The sequence below is a fragment of the Grammomys surdaster genome, unplaced genomic scaffold (assembly GCF_004785775.1).
Source record: "Grammomys surdaster isolate TR1022 unplaced genomic scaffold, NIH_TR_1.0 125834, whole genome shotgun sequence".
In the NCBI taxonomy this organism is placed as follows: Eukaryota; Metazoa; Chordata; class Mammalia; order Rodentia; family Muridae; genus Grammomys; species Grammomys surdaster.
The window spans coordinates 2,501,171-2,516,718 of NW_021620662.1; the positions used below are offsets into that span (position 1 = coordinate 2,501,171).

General features: G+C 44.1%; 1 protein-coding gene across 4 annotated transcripts in view; it reads left to right on the forward strand.

Moving 5' to 3' along the window:
- Tmem131l (transmembrane 131 like) overlaps window positions 1-15,548 on the forward strand; it is a 133,858-nt gene that overhangs the window by 3,971 nt on the left and 114,339 nt on the right. For all 4 annotated transcript variants that reach the window (XM_028789460.1, XM_028789462.1, XM_028789461.1 and 1 more), the window contains exon 3: window positions 4,312-4,355. In XM_028789460.1, coding sequence (XP_028645293.1) covers window positions 4,312-4,355 — 44 coding nt within the window. The remainder of the gene's footprint in view (window positions 1-4,311; window positions 4,356-15,548) is intronic.

Genomic DNA, 15,548 nt, shown 5'->3' on the forward strand with positions numbered 1-15,548 from the left:
TGTGTGTGTGTGTGTGTGTGTGTGTGTGTGTGTGTGTGTGTGTGTGTTAGTGTTCTAAGGATGGGCCTCAGGAGCCTTGTGCACATTAGGCAACTAGTACCAATGAATTATATCCCCCAGCCCTATTTATGTAGTTTATGAAATTATTTGGTATAGTAATGCAAAAAATTATTTATCAGTCATAATGAAAGGAAAGAAAAACCCATTTAACTTTATTGTTAGAGTTACAGACACCACCCCCCAACCTTATTATCTAGTACGCTGAATCTAATTTGGCAGTAGTACAGACACCACACAGGCCTTTCTATTAGCTGTCTAGTGGTAGCTTCCTTTGTGTAAGATAAGCTTAGTGCACCTTACTGGTTCACGTATATAGGGTGATATTCCCTTGACCTGCTCTGGCCTTTGGGGTCTCCAGCAGTCTGACTTTGTCTCTTTCTCTGTCACTCCTCTGGGTCTCTCCCTCCAGGCTGGTGCTGGGCCTGCTGAGCCCAGTGTGTTGTCTGTGGTGTGAACCATGGATGTTGATTCTGGCGTGCAGGCACCTCATGACTGGGTCCTTTCTGAGTCTTAGATTGCTATGCTGTGGCCATCATCTCCTTTCTGAATTTCTTGTAGCGTTCTGATAACCATGTATGCCTTGTTGTCTCTACTAAGGTTTGAGGGGCTCTGCTGTGGCTACAATAGTCCCTATATAGTTGGCATTCAATAGTCACCCATGATGCCTTTGGAGGAGAGGAGGTTGTCATATCTGGCCCTACTTTTTTATTGATGAAGTTACTCAAGTCCTAAAGATGGCAGACGGAATGCCTAAGTGTTCACTGTCCTCCTATTTCGAGAACTATATTTGGGGCAGGTCCCAGTCTGCTTGGACTCACTCATGACTGCCCAAGAGCAGAGATGAAGACACTAGGCCTAGCATGGGGCCTTGGTGGGATGGGTGGGCCAGCCCGACTCAGGGCTCTGGTGCCTGTGTAGTCATTGAGCAAAGACCAAACACGGGCATAGCACAGTTGAACATTCCTAACTTAGGGATAAAGAAGAAAACTTTGTCTTTAAAAATACCATGTCTTGTTGATTTCCTCCACTCTTAAATCTGAGGGTATGGGTAATAGAAATTGGCGAAAGTTAAACCAGAATGGTACAGTGAGCATGAAGCTTGTTTGTTTGTTTGTTTGTTTGTTTTTAATCCCAGGTACGGTGTTCTGTAATACCTGCAACTCTGGTCAGTGAATCATTAACTAGTATTTGGAAAGCTTTCTGTCATAGAGGTTTATTTTTGGCTTAGTCTCTTTTTGTCAATATTGAAAACTAATGACTAACATGGGTTGAGAACTGTCAGCATCATTTAAGTGCCATGTGGTCTTCACTCATCCATACCCTATAGAGTGTGTACCATGTGGTCTTCACTCATATCCACACCCTATAGAGTGTGAACCATGTGATCTTCACTCATATCCATACCCTATAGAGCGTGAACCATGTGGTCTTCACTCATACCCATACCCTATAGAGTGTGAAGTGTTTTGCCTGGTTTTATACCTGAAAGACAGTGAGGTCCGCTACAGGTAAATAAGTCACCTGCTGCAATAAGAAAGCGGCAGGGGAGGATTTGAACCTGGGATGTGTTTAGCTACAGGGCCAGCACTTTTGGCTGAGATATTATGTTTCAGTATCATCTGACAAGTACTTTGGTGGTGATAATTAGTATGTTAGAGGGAAGTAATTTTACGTTCTATTTTGATTCAGAGAAAGTTGCTTGGAAGTTTTCAGAAAGCCTGAGAGCTATTAGCATCTCGGAGACAGCTGGGTTGCACTAAGCCTGCTGGCCCAGCTCTGTTTCAGGTGCAGATGGTGTTACAGTAAACCAAAACACCTGCCAGAATGGACCCTCCTGACTGAGTAAAGCGGTCCCTGTGTGCTGCTTTGAAAAGATCCTTCTTGAATCTGTCCTTGAAAGCAGCTTGTGATTGCAATGGCCAGTGCAAGAGCCCTGGGGCATGGGGCGGGTAGGGGAAATAGAGTGGATTTGGTCTTGTTCTTTGAGAGTTTGGTTTTGTTAAGCAGATGAAGCTTGTAATGCCTGGGACAGCCTTCAAGTGCTTAAACTAAGAATGGAGAGAAGAGGCCAGGGTCTCACAGAGGGGTCACTTAAGGTCTAAGGCCAGAAGGGGCCCTACCCTGAGTATTTCATGGTAGACAATGTAGTTCAGTTTCTACTGTGACATTTTAAATGGCAACCAGAGCCTGCTGGTCGGGATGGGAAGGTACGGGTGTGTCAGGGCGGACCCTTCCTGAAAGTGTTTGGAGTAATAGCTCTGGAACACTGAGGAGCTCTTGGAGCATTTTGTTTTGTGAGACAGGGTCCCACTGGTAGCCCAGTCTGGTCTGGAAACTCTCCATCCTCTTGGCTCAGCCTTTGGGTCATCCTCAAGTATGGAGCAGGGAGGGACACTGAAAAGGGGCATATACACTGAGGGGTAAGGAGGGACGTGCAGGAAGATTGGTATTGTATTGATGCTTGCAGGATGGAGTAACACAGCATAGCCAAAAGCCCTGTATGTTATGGCCATGCAGGCCCCGGGGTATTGCTGGTGTGCCAGTGGGCAGAATGGAGGAGAGTGGACAGATCTGAATTTCCTGTTGGAGGGTTTACCTAGAGGTCAAGCATTGTTATGGTGTCCTCAGCAAAAGTGGGGAAGGCTTGAAAGAGATCAGAAGCTTCTCTGCAGGCACTCCTGACACTATGTTTACTGTGGAGTGTAGCTTGAGACAGTGTAGGTCCTGGTATTTGGAAGTAAGACCAAGTTGTAAGCAATGCACTATGCTGGCAGAGTCACTGCTATGAATGGTTGGTAGGCTTGGTGTAGTGGAGAGCAAAGCTTGTCTTTGAGGCTTGAGACTTGCTCTTGAAGAAAGATGGGCATTGGTGGAATATCTGCAGTGTGGTTGAGAGGTGGGGCAGCAGAAGCAGTCTTGGCCTTGTAGTTTCAGTGGGTTAATGTGCTAAGTATGTGTTTTAAAAGGTTTGTTTACTTGTCCGTCCGTCTGTCCGTGTGTGTGTGTGTGTGTGTGTGTGTGTGTGTGTGTGTGTGTGTGTGTATTTGTCTGATGCACTGGGAAGCCAGGTGTTATTATAGGTAGTTATGAGCTCCTGATGTGGGTGCTGGGAACTAAACTCCAGATTCTCTGGAAGAGCAGTTATGGCTCTTAACCACTGAGCAATCTCTCTAGACTCTAACATGCTGAAGTTGTAGTGTAGAGGACCCTGGGAAGAGAGAGGAGGAGAGGCCAGAGGGTCAGCTGCACCAGGAGTAGAGGGGCCAGAAATAAGAAGCTGGTGAGTCAGGAGTCTGGAAACTTCCAGGAAGGGTAATGCACTTGGGCATTACCTGGTCTGGGCCCTGTGGGTACTTAGCTGGACTTGGCTTTGCTCTGTCTACACTGTTGATGTTTCCATTGCCTTTTCCTCCTGACATACATGGAAGAGCTTTTGAGGATGGTGTTTACTTAGTTTACAAAGTCAGCAGCCTTTTTATTGATGTTGAAGTATAGCACATATTCATTAATAGAATTCTGAGCTAAACAATGTCTTTTCTTAAATAATTGTTACTTATTTATTTCCTTATTTTTGGAGACAGGGTTTCACTATATAGTCTTGCTGGCCCCAAGTTCACTTTGTGTACCATTATGACCTTAAACTGCACCAGCCTCCATGCCTCCTGTACTGTGACTAAAGGGGTACACCACTTTGTCCAGCCAAATAATGTTTTCTGCACTTGGGGGTTATAGTTTCCAACTATATCTTATATGACTCAATTTAAAATATTAAAAAAGGCTCTTGATAAGATATCTAACTTGTTTTGAAATTATGTTTCGGTTCTGTTTTTAAACCAATAGGTTATTTACTTAACGTGAGTGTTCAAGAGACGACTTCTCAGTTTATGGATTTATATTGCCATTATAACATCCTTTTGAAATAAAGGATTTTATTTTAATTTGTGTCTGTGTGTCTGTATGTGAGTATGTACATGTATGTATGGTGCCCACAGAGGCCAGCAGTGGGCATTTAGTCCCAGGAGGTAGAGTTACAGGTGCTTGTGAGTTGCCTGGTGGGTGCTGGGATGCAAACTTGGGCCCTCTGGAAGAGCAGTGAGCACTTATAACCACTGACCCATCTCGGCAGCCCCCAGTACTGTGGCAGCATTGTAAAGCTCTGTTGACTGACTTGTAGGCATTGCTGTAGCTCATCACCCTTTTGGTGATTGCGTTTCTTTGAAATGGCTATTAATGGATGTTCTCTTACTACAGGGTGACTCTGAAGAGGATATGGAGGAGCCTTCTCAAGAACAGAGGTAAGGAGAGCAAGAGCAGTCATTGCGGGCCAGACAGCTGAAGCCTCCATATGTGTCTGGAAATGTGCTTAATGTAGTCTCTAGTGTTCCATCCTCTCTGACTTCTGTGTAGTCTACATTCTTTAGTTGGTAATTTGATTTTGCTTTAAAACGAAGCTGTTGGCAGAACTCCCTTGTTTACTGTACCCCAGCCTTGCTTTTCCCATGGTGTACTTAGGCCTTTCCTCATGTTCAGAAACATCTGCTGAGGTCACACTCTGTGCCCAGTGCTGAACATAACATACCAAAAAAGACCTGCATTGCCTTGTATTGTGTGTAGTGTGGCAGTCAGTAATTAGTATGCTGAATTAGTAGCCTGGGAGTGGTGGTATACACCTTTAATCCCAGCACTAGGGAGACAGAGACAGGAGGATCTCTTGAGTTTGAGGCTATTGTTGTCCACAGAGCTAGTTCCAGGACAGCCAGGGCTACATAGAAAAACCCTGTTTCAAAAAAAAAAAAAAAAAGCTGAATTAAGTTTTTTTCCCTGCCAGTTGGTTTTGTTTTTAATTAATTAATTAATTTATTTATTTCGTTTGGTGTCTTGCTGGATATCAAACCATGAGTCTTGTACATGTAATACACACTACCTTTTCTTTCTTAATTAGAAATAGTATTTTTTTCTCTAAGTTTGGAGATAGGATTCCATGTAGCCTGGGCAGTCTAGAACTTGTTCTGTTGCTGGCCTTGAACTTCAGAAGTCTCTGCGCTCTGGGTGCTGGGGTCAGATATGTGCACTGTCGCACACAGTTCATGGCAGTTTCTCTCTGTCAGTTTTCTTTTTTCAAATCACATTTATTAATTCATTTACTGGGTATATGAGACAGACAGACAGACAGCATGTACCCATCACCATGGCATGTATGTAGAGGTTAGAGGACAACTTGAGAGGGTGTGTTCTCTCCCACCACTGTGTGGGGCCTGGGGACTGAACTCTTGTAGTCGTGAATTAAAGCGACAGTTTTAACTGCTGAACCATTTTACAAGCCCGTTTGTCAGTTTTCTATCAACTTAAAGGTATTAGATGGCACATGTATGTGTATGTCAGTATGTGCATGCACAATGCATATGTAGTCTGTATATTTCCTTATAAAGAGTAAATGAAAGTTTCAGTAAAGTTTCACCTTTAGTGCTTGCATTTTACTACATTTTCTTTTTCTTTTTTCTTTTCCTCTTCTTTCCATGAACGGAGTAACTTATTCACATTCAGATGTTCTAGAATACAGAGAGGTCAAATCCATTTTTTATTTCATTTATTTCATTAAAAAAAAAAAAAAGTTTGCTGCCTCCTAGCACTTGGGAGCCAGAGGCAAGCCTGTTTCTGTGAGTTCAAGGTCTGTCAGGGTCACCTAGAGAGACAACTCTGTCTTAAAGGAAAGCAAAAACAAACCTAGAAAGAATGGTTACTACATACTCTTCTTTGTGGTGACTTTTTTGAGCTATAGTTCACGTACCATACTCTTTACTTGTGTTTTAGCCTGTTCCCAGTTATACAAACACCACAGATTTAGAGCTCTGTTCCCCTAGAAACACCTTTCCCTTCCGTGTTAGCCTTCACCCTCAGTAGCCATGGTTTGCTATTGGATCAGCCTGACAGTACTTCATGCTGCTGGTGGCAGTCATTCCAGGATTTTGCTGTTATTTTTGTCGCCAGCCACTTTGCTTTTAACCTGCTTGCTTTCTAACTCTGTTTTTTTTTTTTTTTGCTTTTCTTTCTTTCTTTCTTTCTTTCTTTCTTTCTTTCTTTCTTTCTTTCTTCGGCTTTCAGGGGTTGAGATTGTTCCTGGTGTGTGAAGATTATATTATGACATAAGTGGAAGGCTCCTCTTAGAGGGCCTTCTTTGTGTCCATTTCTAGGAATGCAGATTCTGGAGTTTTTAAGAATTACCTCAGTGCAGTGCTATGTGATGGGTAGATTAGTCACCGACCCGTGTATGAACTGCTCATTGACAAGCTACTGCAAAGTTGTCACTGCTCAGTTGATTTTTAAAACTTCCTCACACCAGTTTAATATCTCATGATTTTAAAAATAAATGTTTGAACTGGACATGGTAGCATTTGCTTGTAACCCAAGCACTTGGGAGGTAGAAACAGGAGGATCAGGAGTTCAAAGACATCCTTGGCTACATCCTCAGTGTGAAGCCCGACTGAACTACATAGGACCACATCTTGTAAAACCAAAGCCAAAACCCAGATGCACCAAGACTAGCTTTAGAATATATGAAAATTTATAAGAAAGGCACAAAGATACAGAGAGAGGGCTTGCATAATTGTCACCCAGGATGCCCTGTTGTCACTGATAACATTTCCTAGTACTCTGATGCATTTATCGCCATGAAGCCAATACTGGTCTCTTACTATGAGCCAAGTTCTGGTCTTTGGATGTTGTTAATGTTTCCCTGAGATCCTTTGCAGGGTAAGGCATCTGCAGCCTGTCTGAGAGCTAGGTGGGAATTCTAAGGTCCCTCACCTGCCAAAGGCCCTCTCTGCTTTTGAGTGTGATCTTGGGCTCCTGGGCTTTAGACCTCAGGATCCCGTGTGAAGTTGAGCTGCCATGTCTTCTTGGGCATTGTTTGTTCTCAGTTTGTCAGCGCTTCTTCAGTTTTGATGACTTTTCCAGGGGTTTAGGTATTTTGTTTAATGTCCTTGAGTTTCAGATTGTTTGGTAATTTTTCTCACAGTTGAGTCGCCTGGAATGCCAGGAGGAAGGCCCCAAAGACAAGCTGTCTTACCACTCTGTCACATCTAGGGAGGGGATAAGCCAATGTCACTTTCTCTTTTGATTCTGGCTTGATCTTGCTATCTATTAGGGTTACCTGCTATGAGCTCTCCTCACTACCTCCTTTCATTCCATATTCTGTGAAGCAAATTTATTGCATAGTTAGGATACACCACCACAAGTCGTTTAGAATTCTTTCTGTATAGATTTGCCTCTTCTTGTTTACCTATCTAGTAATTCATGTGAGTATTCATGCTCTGGGGCACAGCCCAGCACTAGGGTTTCCTTCTGTTTAGTGCCATTATCGTTAATCTTAATTATGTATGAAGTTGTTAGTATCTCTTTATGCCTTTCAATAGTTTTTCAAAAAATAATTTAATGAACTGCACCATAATACCAACTTTTAATGGTAGATGGACTTAAAGTCAATTGAGCTGCCTTTATCAGTTCAACAAAAGCATGCTTCTGCCCTGATGTCCTTGAGCAGCTACTACTCAACTCGAGACTAGAGAAATAATCTTGACCATGAAACAGTCTGCTCTATAAGAAAGCATGATTGATACCGCCATGGATCATTAGAGATGCATCGCTAAGGCTGCCTGAGGTGGGGCCTGACCAGGACATGGCTGATTCTGGGCTATGGGGCCTCCAGAGCGGCTTGCCTGTTACCTCACAGTCCAGTTGAGGAAGCTGTCAGTGTAATTGGCCTTGGTGACGATTTTGTTTGTGTTATCTTGACTTCATCTTCTGTGAACGATTTGTAATTGTATTTGGTTGCGAGCCAGGAAAGCACTATTTGAAAACTCTCTTCCTTCTCTCCTCCCCATCCCTCCTTTTCCCTTGGGTGTTCTCAGATATCAGCAGCAATCTATTTTGCCAAGAAAGAAAGATTGCTTTGGGAAATTCGTGAAGAGAGTGAGCAAACCAGAGCAAGTCCAACCCTTGCCTGAGTGAAGGCGTGCTGGGAAGCCGGGCTGGCTCTCTAGCACACATCTCTTTGATAAGCCTTTCTGGAGCACAGTAGTATTTGACAGGATCTGAAAAGTTTTAAGAATTACTAAGGAATGAATAAATAATGTTGTTATTTTAGCTTTAAAAAGAGTTTTAGAAATCACAAACACTGCCTGGCTAGGGACAGTGTGTATGAAAGGGTCCTTGTAAGTGATAAATTGTACCATGCTGAGGATAGAACCCCAGCCTGTACTCTACCACTGAGCTATATACCAAGTCCCTTTTGATTTTCAGAATGTGTCTGCCTAGGAACAGCAGCAGAACATATTGCTGAAGTAGTTTAAAGCCAGTCAGTTAAAGGCAGATCCTGATCCTGGGAGCTGGAAAACCAAAGACTCTGGTGACCTTTTAGCAGCTGAGGGTTGGCAGAAGCAACTGGATTTTGAGGGAAGTTTCCATTGAGTCTGGAGGAGATCCCTCAACTCCAAGCCCTACTGGGAAGGGAGATGCTTTTCACCACTCTCTGCTTACCTTCAGAAAGCTGAAAAAAGGTTCAACTTTTGATAGAGTCTTACTTGTCACCTGGGGTTCCATTGTGGACATTCCTTTCATCCTGCTCTGACATCTTTAGTGGCCTTTCCTGTCCTTTTACACTTCTTCTCTATGAGAGAAGACAATTTCCGATCTCTCTTGCTCTCCATCCCCCCCTCACTCCCCACCCCCCCATCACCAAGGTGCACCCTAGCCACTTACCCTTTATCTTGTTCTGATACGTGTGTGTATGTATGTGTGTGTGTGTGTATGTATATATACAGATATATACATACACACACATACATATATATACACGTGTGTGTGTGTATGTGTGTGTATGGAAAAAACGCCTTCTGCTTAGATCTCTCAGTGTCCACTGAAACCTTTCTGCCGTCTTTAGATGCCTCAAACCTAATGTGTCCTGAAATGAGCTCCTGGACTTTTCTTGGGCTCTTCCTCAGCTTCAAGCTCCAAGCACACTGGTCTAATACTAGATTATTATAATGCTATATACAGCAAGGTACAAGGTGAGAGAGGGAGGGAGGGAGAGAGGGAGGGAGGGAAAGAGGAAGAGAGGAAGGGAGAGAGGGAGGGAAAGAAGAAGGGAGGGAGGGAAAGAAGGAGGGAGAAAAGGAAAGGGGAGGGCCCCTTTGTACCTTTCATACCCTCTCAGGACCAGCAGCCTTGGATGTGAGGCTCAACTTTAGAGAGCCTCCTGTCCCTTTTCAGCCAGGTCTTCATATTCCCATCCCAGTGACGTGTTGAATGAATCCTTTTCCTCTTGAGATAAGCCTTTTTTTTTGGGCCACATTATTGACTCCCAAGTGTGGCACAGGCACAGAGAAGGTCACTTGTGGTTCGGGGTCTTTCCCCATGTTCTCATTTCCCTTCAGCCACATGGCGTGTGTCCTCTCTGCCGCTTCCTTCCTCCCTCCCTTCACTCTGGCTACCTCCCTGAACTCTGCTGTATATAGCACTCTGACATTAGTGTTAACACAGGGTGCTGGCTCCTTGTGGAAATTGCCTTTTGTGGTACCCAAGGGCCAACCTAATACTCCTATTGATTCCTCAGTTCAGCTCAGTAACTTGAAGAGCTGCTAGAGACTATATTGCAAGATCATGCGTTTGACCATTAGTCTTTTAACTCAGTTATTTGTGTTTAACCTGTTCTCTATATCCAAGACTGAAGTCAGTCATTGCTGGTAAAGCTACAGCTTTAGTATGTGAGAGGTTGTGACTTCAAATTGAGCTACTGCAATTGTCAGATGTTTCAGGAAATCTGTTCCTCAGGTCTCGGTCAATGTACATCAGGTTGGGGCACAGAGAGTGGCGCAAAGTGAATGAATTTTGACGTGGTCTTCATGGCTTTAACATATGAGGATTTTCTTTATAATCAGTCTTGTAATTTATGTTTTCTTAATACAATTCAGGCTTAACAGGCTTCGTGGTATATATTAAAACTGTTCTCTAACCACAAAATCCTTTAAAAAAATTTAAAAATCTATGTCATGAAATTTTTAGCAAAGTTTTAGTCATTTTTATAGTTATTATCTTTAATTGAAATTAAAAAAAATGACTGGAACTATCAGCCTTTCACTTACTGTTTCTAGCTGTTTAAATACATCTTTCTACAGACTGTTTCAGTGGTTAGTTTTATGTGCACTTGTGAGTTTATACTGAGTATTTGAACCTTCAGTAGTGCTATATCAAATAATTTTTTAATCCTTCAAGAATTGAATGTTATTCTGTAATAAAAATAGGCAAGCCCCTTCCTTAATGTCAGTGGCCCCTGCAGGAGCAGTAGGATCGCAGCAGGAGAGGTTGGCTTTGTATGGAAGTGGTGAGTGGTCCGGGTCCAGTGGGAGTCCTGCTGCCCTGCCTCCAGATGGGCTACCTTTAGAGCAGTGACTTATCTCAAGACTAAAAGGCTCCGCTTGCCCCTCTGTGGCTGGCTGATCCCTTACTGCTAAGGACATAGTGTTCAGCTGCAGAATCACTGCATGGAGCCCATTTAGTAGATGAGTATTCTGCAAAGAGAGCCAGGCAGAGGCGCAGCCCGGGCAGACAAGCTCTTGGGATTGTAGCCTACGTAGGAAGGACTCTGAGAAGTGACCTGAGGCAGGAGCTAAGGAGCGGCTGTGAGTGAGGGGGACGCGGGCCATTGTTAAGCCTTCAGAGCCCAAATTTCAATGTCTTTGGAAAATCACAGCTGCAGAGCGAGGGCTGAACCGATTGATCAATCGATCGTGCTTTGGTGGTGTGAGGTTGCTGTTAGGCGGTGGGCACTGGGATTTGAATTGCTCTATATCGTGTTCCAGTCGGCCCCGCTGACATCACAGCAGCAGCACTGATAAATTCTGCAAAGGTGTTCGAGGATTCTTGTTGCTTAAGATAGTAGCACAGCTTGGGATTTTAATACTTAAAATAATTTCCCGAGGTAGCATTCTCTGTCTGGAAACACCAACATTAAGATAATGGGGTCTCCTGGGAGCTCGTTACTCTTTAAATGAGTTGTTATCAAATTATTAGTTTGCTGTTAAGAGTTTTGCACATTCGAAATCTGACTCGAGAGCAATAGTGTCTGGCCACCCCACCCCAACACACGCCATAGGAAAAGAATGTTGTCACAAATAATTACTGAGGTAGTCTAGACAGTATTTCACAGATGCTGTAGTTAAGATCTCTGGCTGCTCCTCCAGAGGAACCTAGGTTTGATTCCCAGCACCCATATGGTGGCTTATAAGCATCTTTAAGTCCAGTTCCAGTCGACCCCAGGCCCTCTTCTTGCCTCTGCAGGTACCAGGCACACACTTATGCAGAGACATATGCAGACAAAACATGCATACACATAAGACTAAGAAAAAAATTGTTGAGAATTTCCAGTTATTTAAAGATTATTCCTGTTCTCCAGAAGGTGGCCTTATGTGCTTATGTGTCTAAGGTGAACCTTCAGTTTGAGAAACAGGTCCAGAGAGCTGTTCCTACTTTTCACATCTCTCAACTCTGTTTTGTTCAGAGAGAATTTCTGACTGAGTGGCGTGCCTCTCAGTCTCCAGACCATTCTCCTACAGGAAGCGGGTCTACCCTGTGAGATGCTCTGAGGTACCCACCACTGCATTTGCAGGTGGTTGGTGGAGAGTAGGTTCAGTGAAAGCTCTGCCATCATGTGTAGTCTCCAGGCTGACCACGTGCAGTGTGCATGGACGGTAACTCATGTCGTTCCTCCCACACTAGCGACTCAGTTGTGAAAGTTACTTGCATTGCCATCTAAGCAGCTGTCCAGGGATAGCTAAGACAGGTGTGTGCAGTAGGAATGTCGACGAAGTCTTCTGGGCCAAACAAAAACAGGCCATGCTAAATTCAGTTAACCCATTAAATTGGATTTAATTGCCGTGGTATTGTACCTTGTGGTTTACAGATTATTCTCAAATGCATTATCCATAGATAGCCAGGTGGATATATGATAATCTTCTTATTTTATAGATGAGAAAAGTTGTTCATAAATTGTAAAGTAAGGTTACAGATCTATGGAAGCACAAAACAGACATATTACATAGTGTCCTCTTTCTGTGTATACATGTCTACCCTGGTGTTGAATGCAAAGGGAACTAGATTGGAAACTGTTTCCCTCTTGGATATACTGACAGTGTACTGCTGGAAAATCGGAGCCTGGCTGTTTAGAAACATGCGTTGGATCTGAACTTTAATTTTACCCTTTTGCTAAATTTTAATCTTTGTGAATGTTCTGCTGTGTCCTTGAAATAATCTGGAAAATTTAAACCTGGCTTAGAAGTACACTAGGACTTTGGAACCCACTGTAGTGTGAGCAGATGAGTTGTCCTGTTGGCTTGCTTTTTTGCTTTGTGATAATTTTCAACAGTAAGGAACAGAAAACCCTGAATCAACCAGCTCTAACCATGAAGAAAGCATCTTGTCACCTAACCGGCAGCTAGAGGCAGGGTGGCTCTGGTGTGGTTCACTCAGCTGGTTTCTCTCTACCTGCTTGTTTTGCTATGCTCAGTGGGCTCACATTTGCAGGCCTCATCCAGAAGGGCGGGTTAAAATAACCCGTCTGGTGCCTCTTTCTCAGTAGCATCCCTATGCACTCCTTGTATCTCCCAGGTCACACGTGGATCTTTGCCCATCATGACCCCTTACTGGCCTAGGGAGTGGGGAAACTGAGTGATAACCTCAAAGCAGGGTTTAGTCACAAGGGAGTTGTGGTCACTGCCACAATCAGGGCTCTGCCCAAGTAAGAGCAGGGGCTGGACAGTAAGAAGCCAGCAGCACCACCACCTTACAAGGGAGGGACTGGGGCCAAGTGTGGAGCGAGCCACCCAAGGCAGTGCTTCTTGAGGGTAGACCTTCCTGCAGACTCAGCTTTACCTGGGAACTTGTCAGACAGCTGAGTTCTCAGACCCCACCCAGGTTTACTGAGTCAGAAGCTCCAGGGGAGAGGCCCAGCTGTCTCTGCTAAGGAACCCTCTGGGTGAATCTGATGCAGGCTCCAGCTTGAAGAGCGTTGGTCCAGGGTGAGACATCTAAGGGATCACATTTCAAAATTACTTTTCTTGATGATTAAATAATGAGAAGCAGAGGTGATCTCGTAAGGTCAAATGGTAGGTAGAAATTAGGAGATAGGGGTTGTTACTCAGTCTTGCCTGTCATCACTGTCTCAGGGCTTTAGCAGACCAAGCATGCCTTCATAGTCTCTTCATATGGTATCCAGTTGTGTCAGTGAGGGCCTTGTGTGAGCCTGGTGTTCAGCATGCCTTGGCATACTGGTGAACAGGTGGGTTAGGCTATGGCACGGTAGCTTCCAGCTGAGAACTGAGAACCTTTCTCAAGCAGTCTATTTATTATAAAGAAAGTATGTCTGGCAGAAAACATTGGCCTGATAACAAAAAAAAGATTCAGTTATTGAGTGGGAGTGGCCACTCAAAATACAGGGCAGTATGTATGCCCAGGCTGTCTACTGTGGCATGTGCAAAGTTGAGGCTGTGTGTAGGAAAGAGGGAATGAGGTAAGGAGAATGTTGGGGTGTAAAAGGATATTAATTAGGTAAAAGTTGGACGTGTTCTAAGAACTCTAAGAAACTGGGGTGGGTCAAATCAATACAGGAACTATTCACACTAAAGGGGATTTCTGTATTCTCCAATCTGTGTCTCCCTCCTCCCCCAGCCCCACCCAGTGACTCAGGATGTTAGGAACTTGGATGGTACTAGGGTAGGCTGGGTCCCAGAGTAGGCAGCTGGGAGCCACAGACAAGCAATAACATTGGGACAAGGCTTATCATGTAGTTATGTGGGAGAGGGGACTCCCCAACTAAACCATCTAAACTGGGAATTCCCTGAGGTCCTTCTGTGTGCTACTGTAGGAACGTTTGCCAGCTGAGGGGGCTGGATAAGTAGGATAGGAAGAAAGGGAACCAAGTTCAAGTGTGCTGTATTAATTTTCTAGGGCTAGTGTCACGAAGTACCACAAACTGGAACAATAGAAATGTATTCTATCCAGGTCTGGAGGTCAGAGTCTTGGTCTGGGTGCTGACAGGGTGCTGTTCCTTCTGAACCATGCAGGAATCCTTGTATCAGCTGGCTGGCAGCTGCATCACTATGCTCTGCCTTTATCCCTACGTGTCGTGTCTGTTGTTTTGGCAGGATGACCACACAATTTAACTTGTAGCCGGGGATAACTTATGAGACCTATTGAGTATTCACTTGCTTTCCCTTCTGTTCCCCTCTCCCCAAGCCCCCCATACTTCGAAGCTCACAGCAAATAATTGTTTGGTCCTGGCTTGTGCTCAGTCACAGCTCCATTTCAGCTGCACGAGCATCCTGAGCATTTTCTAGGCAAAAAGTGGATGATCTTTCTGAATTCTTCCTTTGTGTATTTGTTGAAGCGTATGCAAAGAAAATGACAAATTGTGAGCACTGAGCGACTCTGTGTATGTGTTAATTTTGAGAAACTAAGAGGGAAGATTTAGGCATTCGTCAGCACATGCCTGTGTATACACAACCTTTTCTGTGGTCATGTCTTTCTAAATTCTAATTAAAGAAGCACGGTTTGAGTTCAGGGGTTGGCCTCCTTTCTCTTTACCTGCATGCAGCCCAGGTAGATCTGTGGGCCATTCCTCAGTTTGGCAGAGGGTCCTTTTGTTGTTGTTGTTTCCCCAGAAGGAGTTGAATCCTAGAGGTGAGTCTCTGCTGTCATGCATTTTCATGACAGTTACCCAAGGGTGTTATAGTGCTGTCCACAAGGAATAGCTACTACTGAGAGCATAAATACTTCATGTGGAAGTCTGTTTTCAGGTGGACAAATGCCACAACCAAATTGCCTGTTAGTTGGACTTTCATGTAACTTAATTAGCAGCTTTGTGTTTGGGGAGAAGCTGATCTCTGATCCTGAAATTGGTTCCGGGTGGGGTGGTATAATTCCTGGGTAATTAGGTGCCTTCACAGCACCTACTCTAGTCATTAGAGGTCTGCACAATTGGAGGCAGAACTGTGAGAGATGGAGAAAGTGCTTTTTCTCTTGTCCTTAATCTTTTAATCCATTTAACCTGGGTTATAAAACTAGGCTTCATTTTAATTAGAAAGTATATTTAGGGGGCTTGGACGGGGTTTCATTAATTCACCACATTTGGGTTCTAGTTGGTGGGGAGCCTATCCCTAATTGCCTGCTTAGGTGCAGTTGAAGGCATCCTGGGTATGGAGGCTTAGAGCCCAGGTTCTTTGAGTCTCATTGCAAACCAAAATTCGAGGTTAAGAAATGAGCCTAAAGCCCAGGCAGGGGCATAGCAAAGTGAGTTTTAGTTCAGGGATGTGACCTGGGTCTTGCCTTGGCAGATTTAAGAGCTATGATGGCAGTTTGTGGATTAGGGCTTGTGGCAGATGGATTGGGTGTCAGTAGCTCAGACTCTAGTGAGTTTAAGGCTTGCCTCACTTAAATAC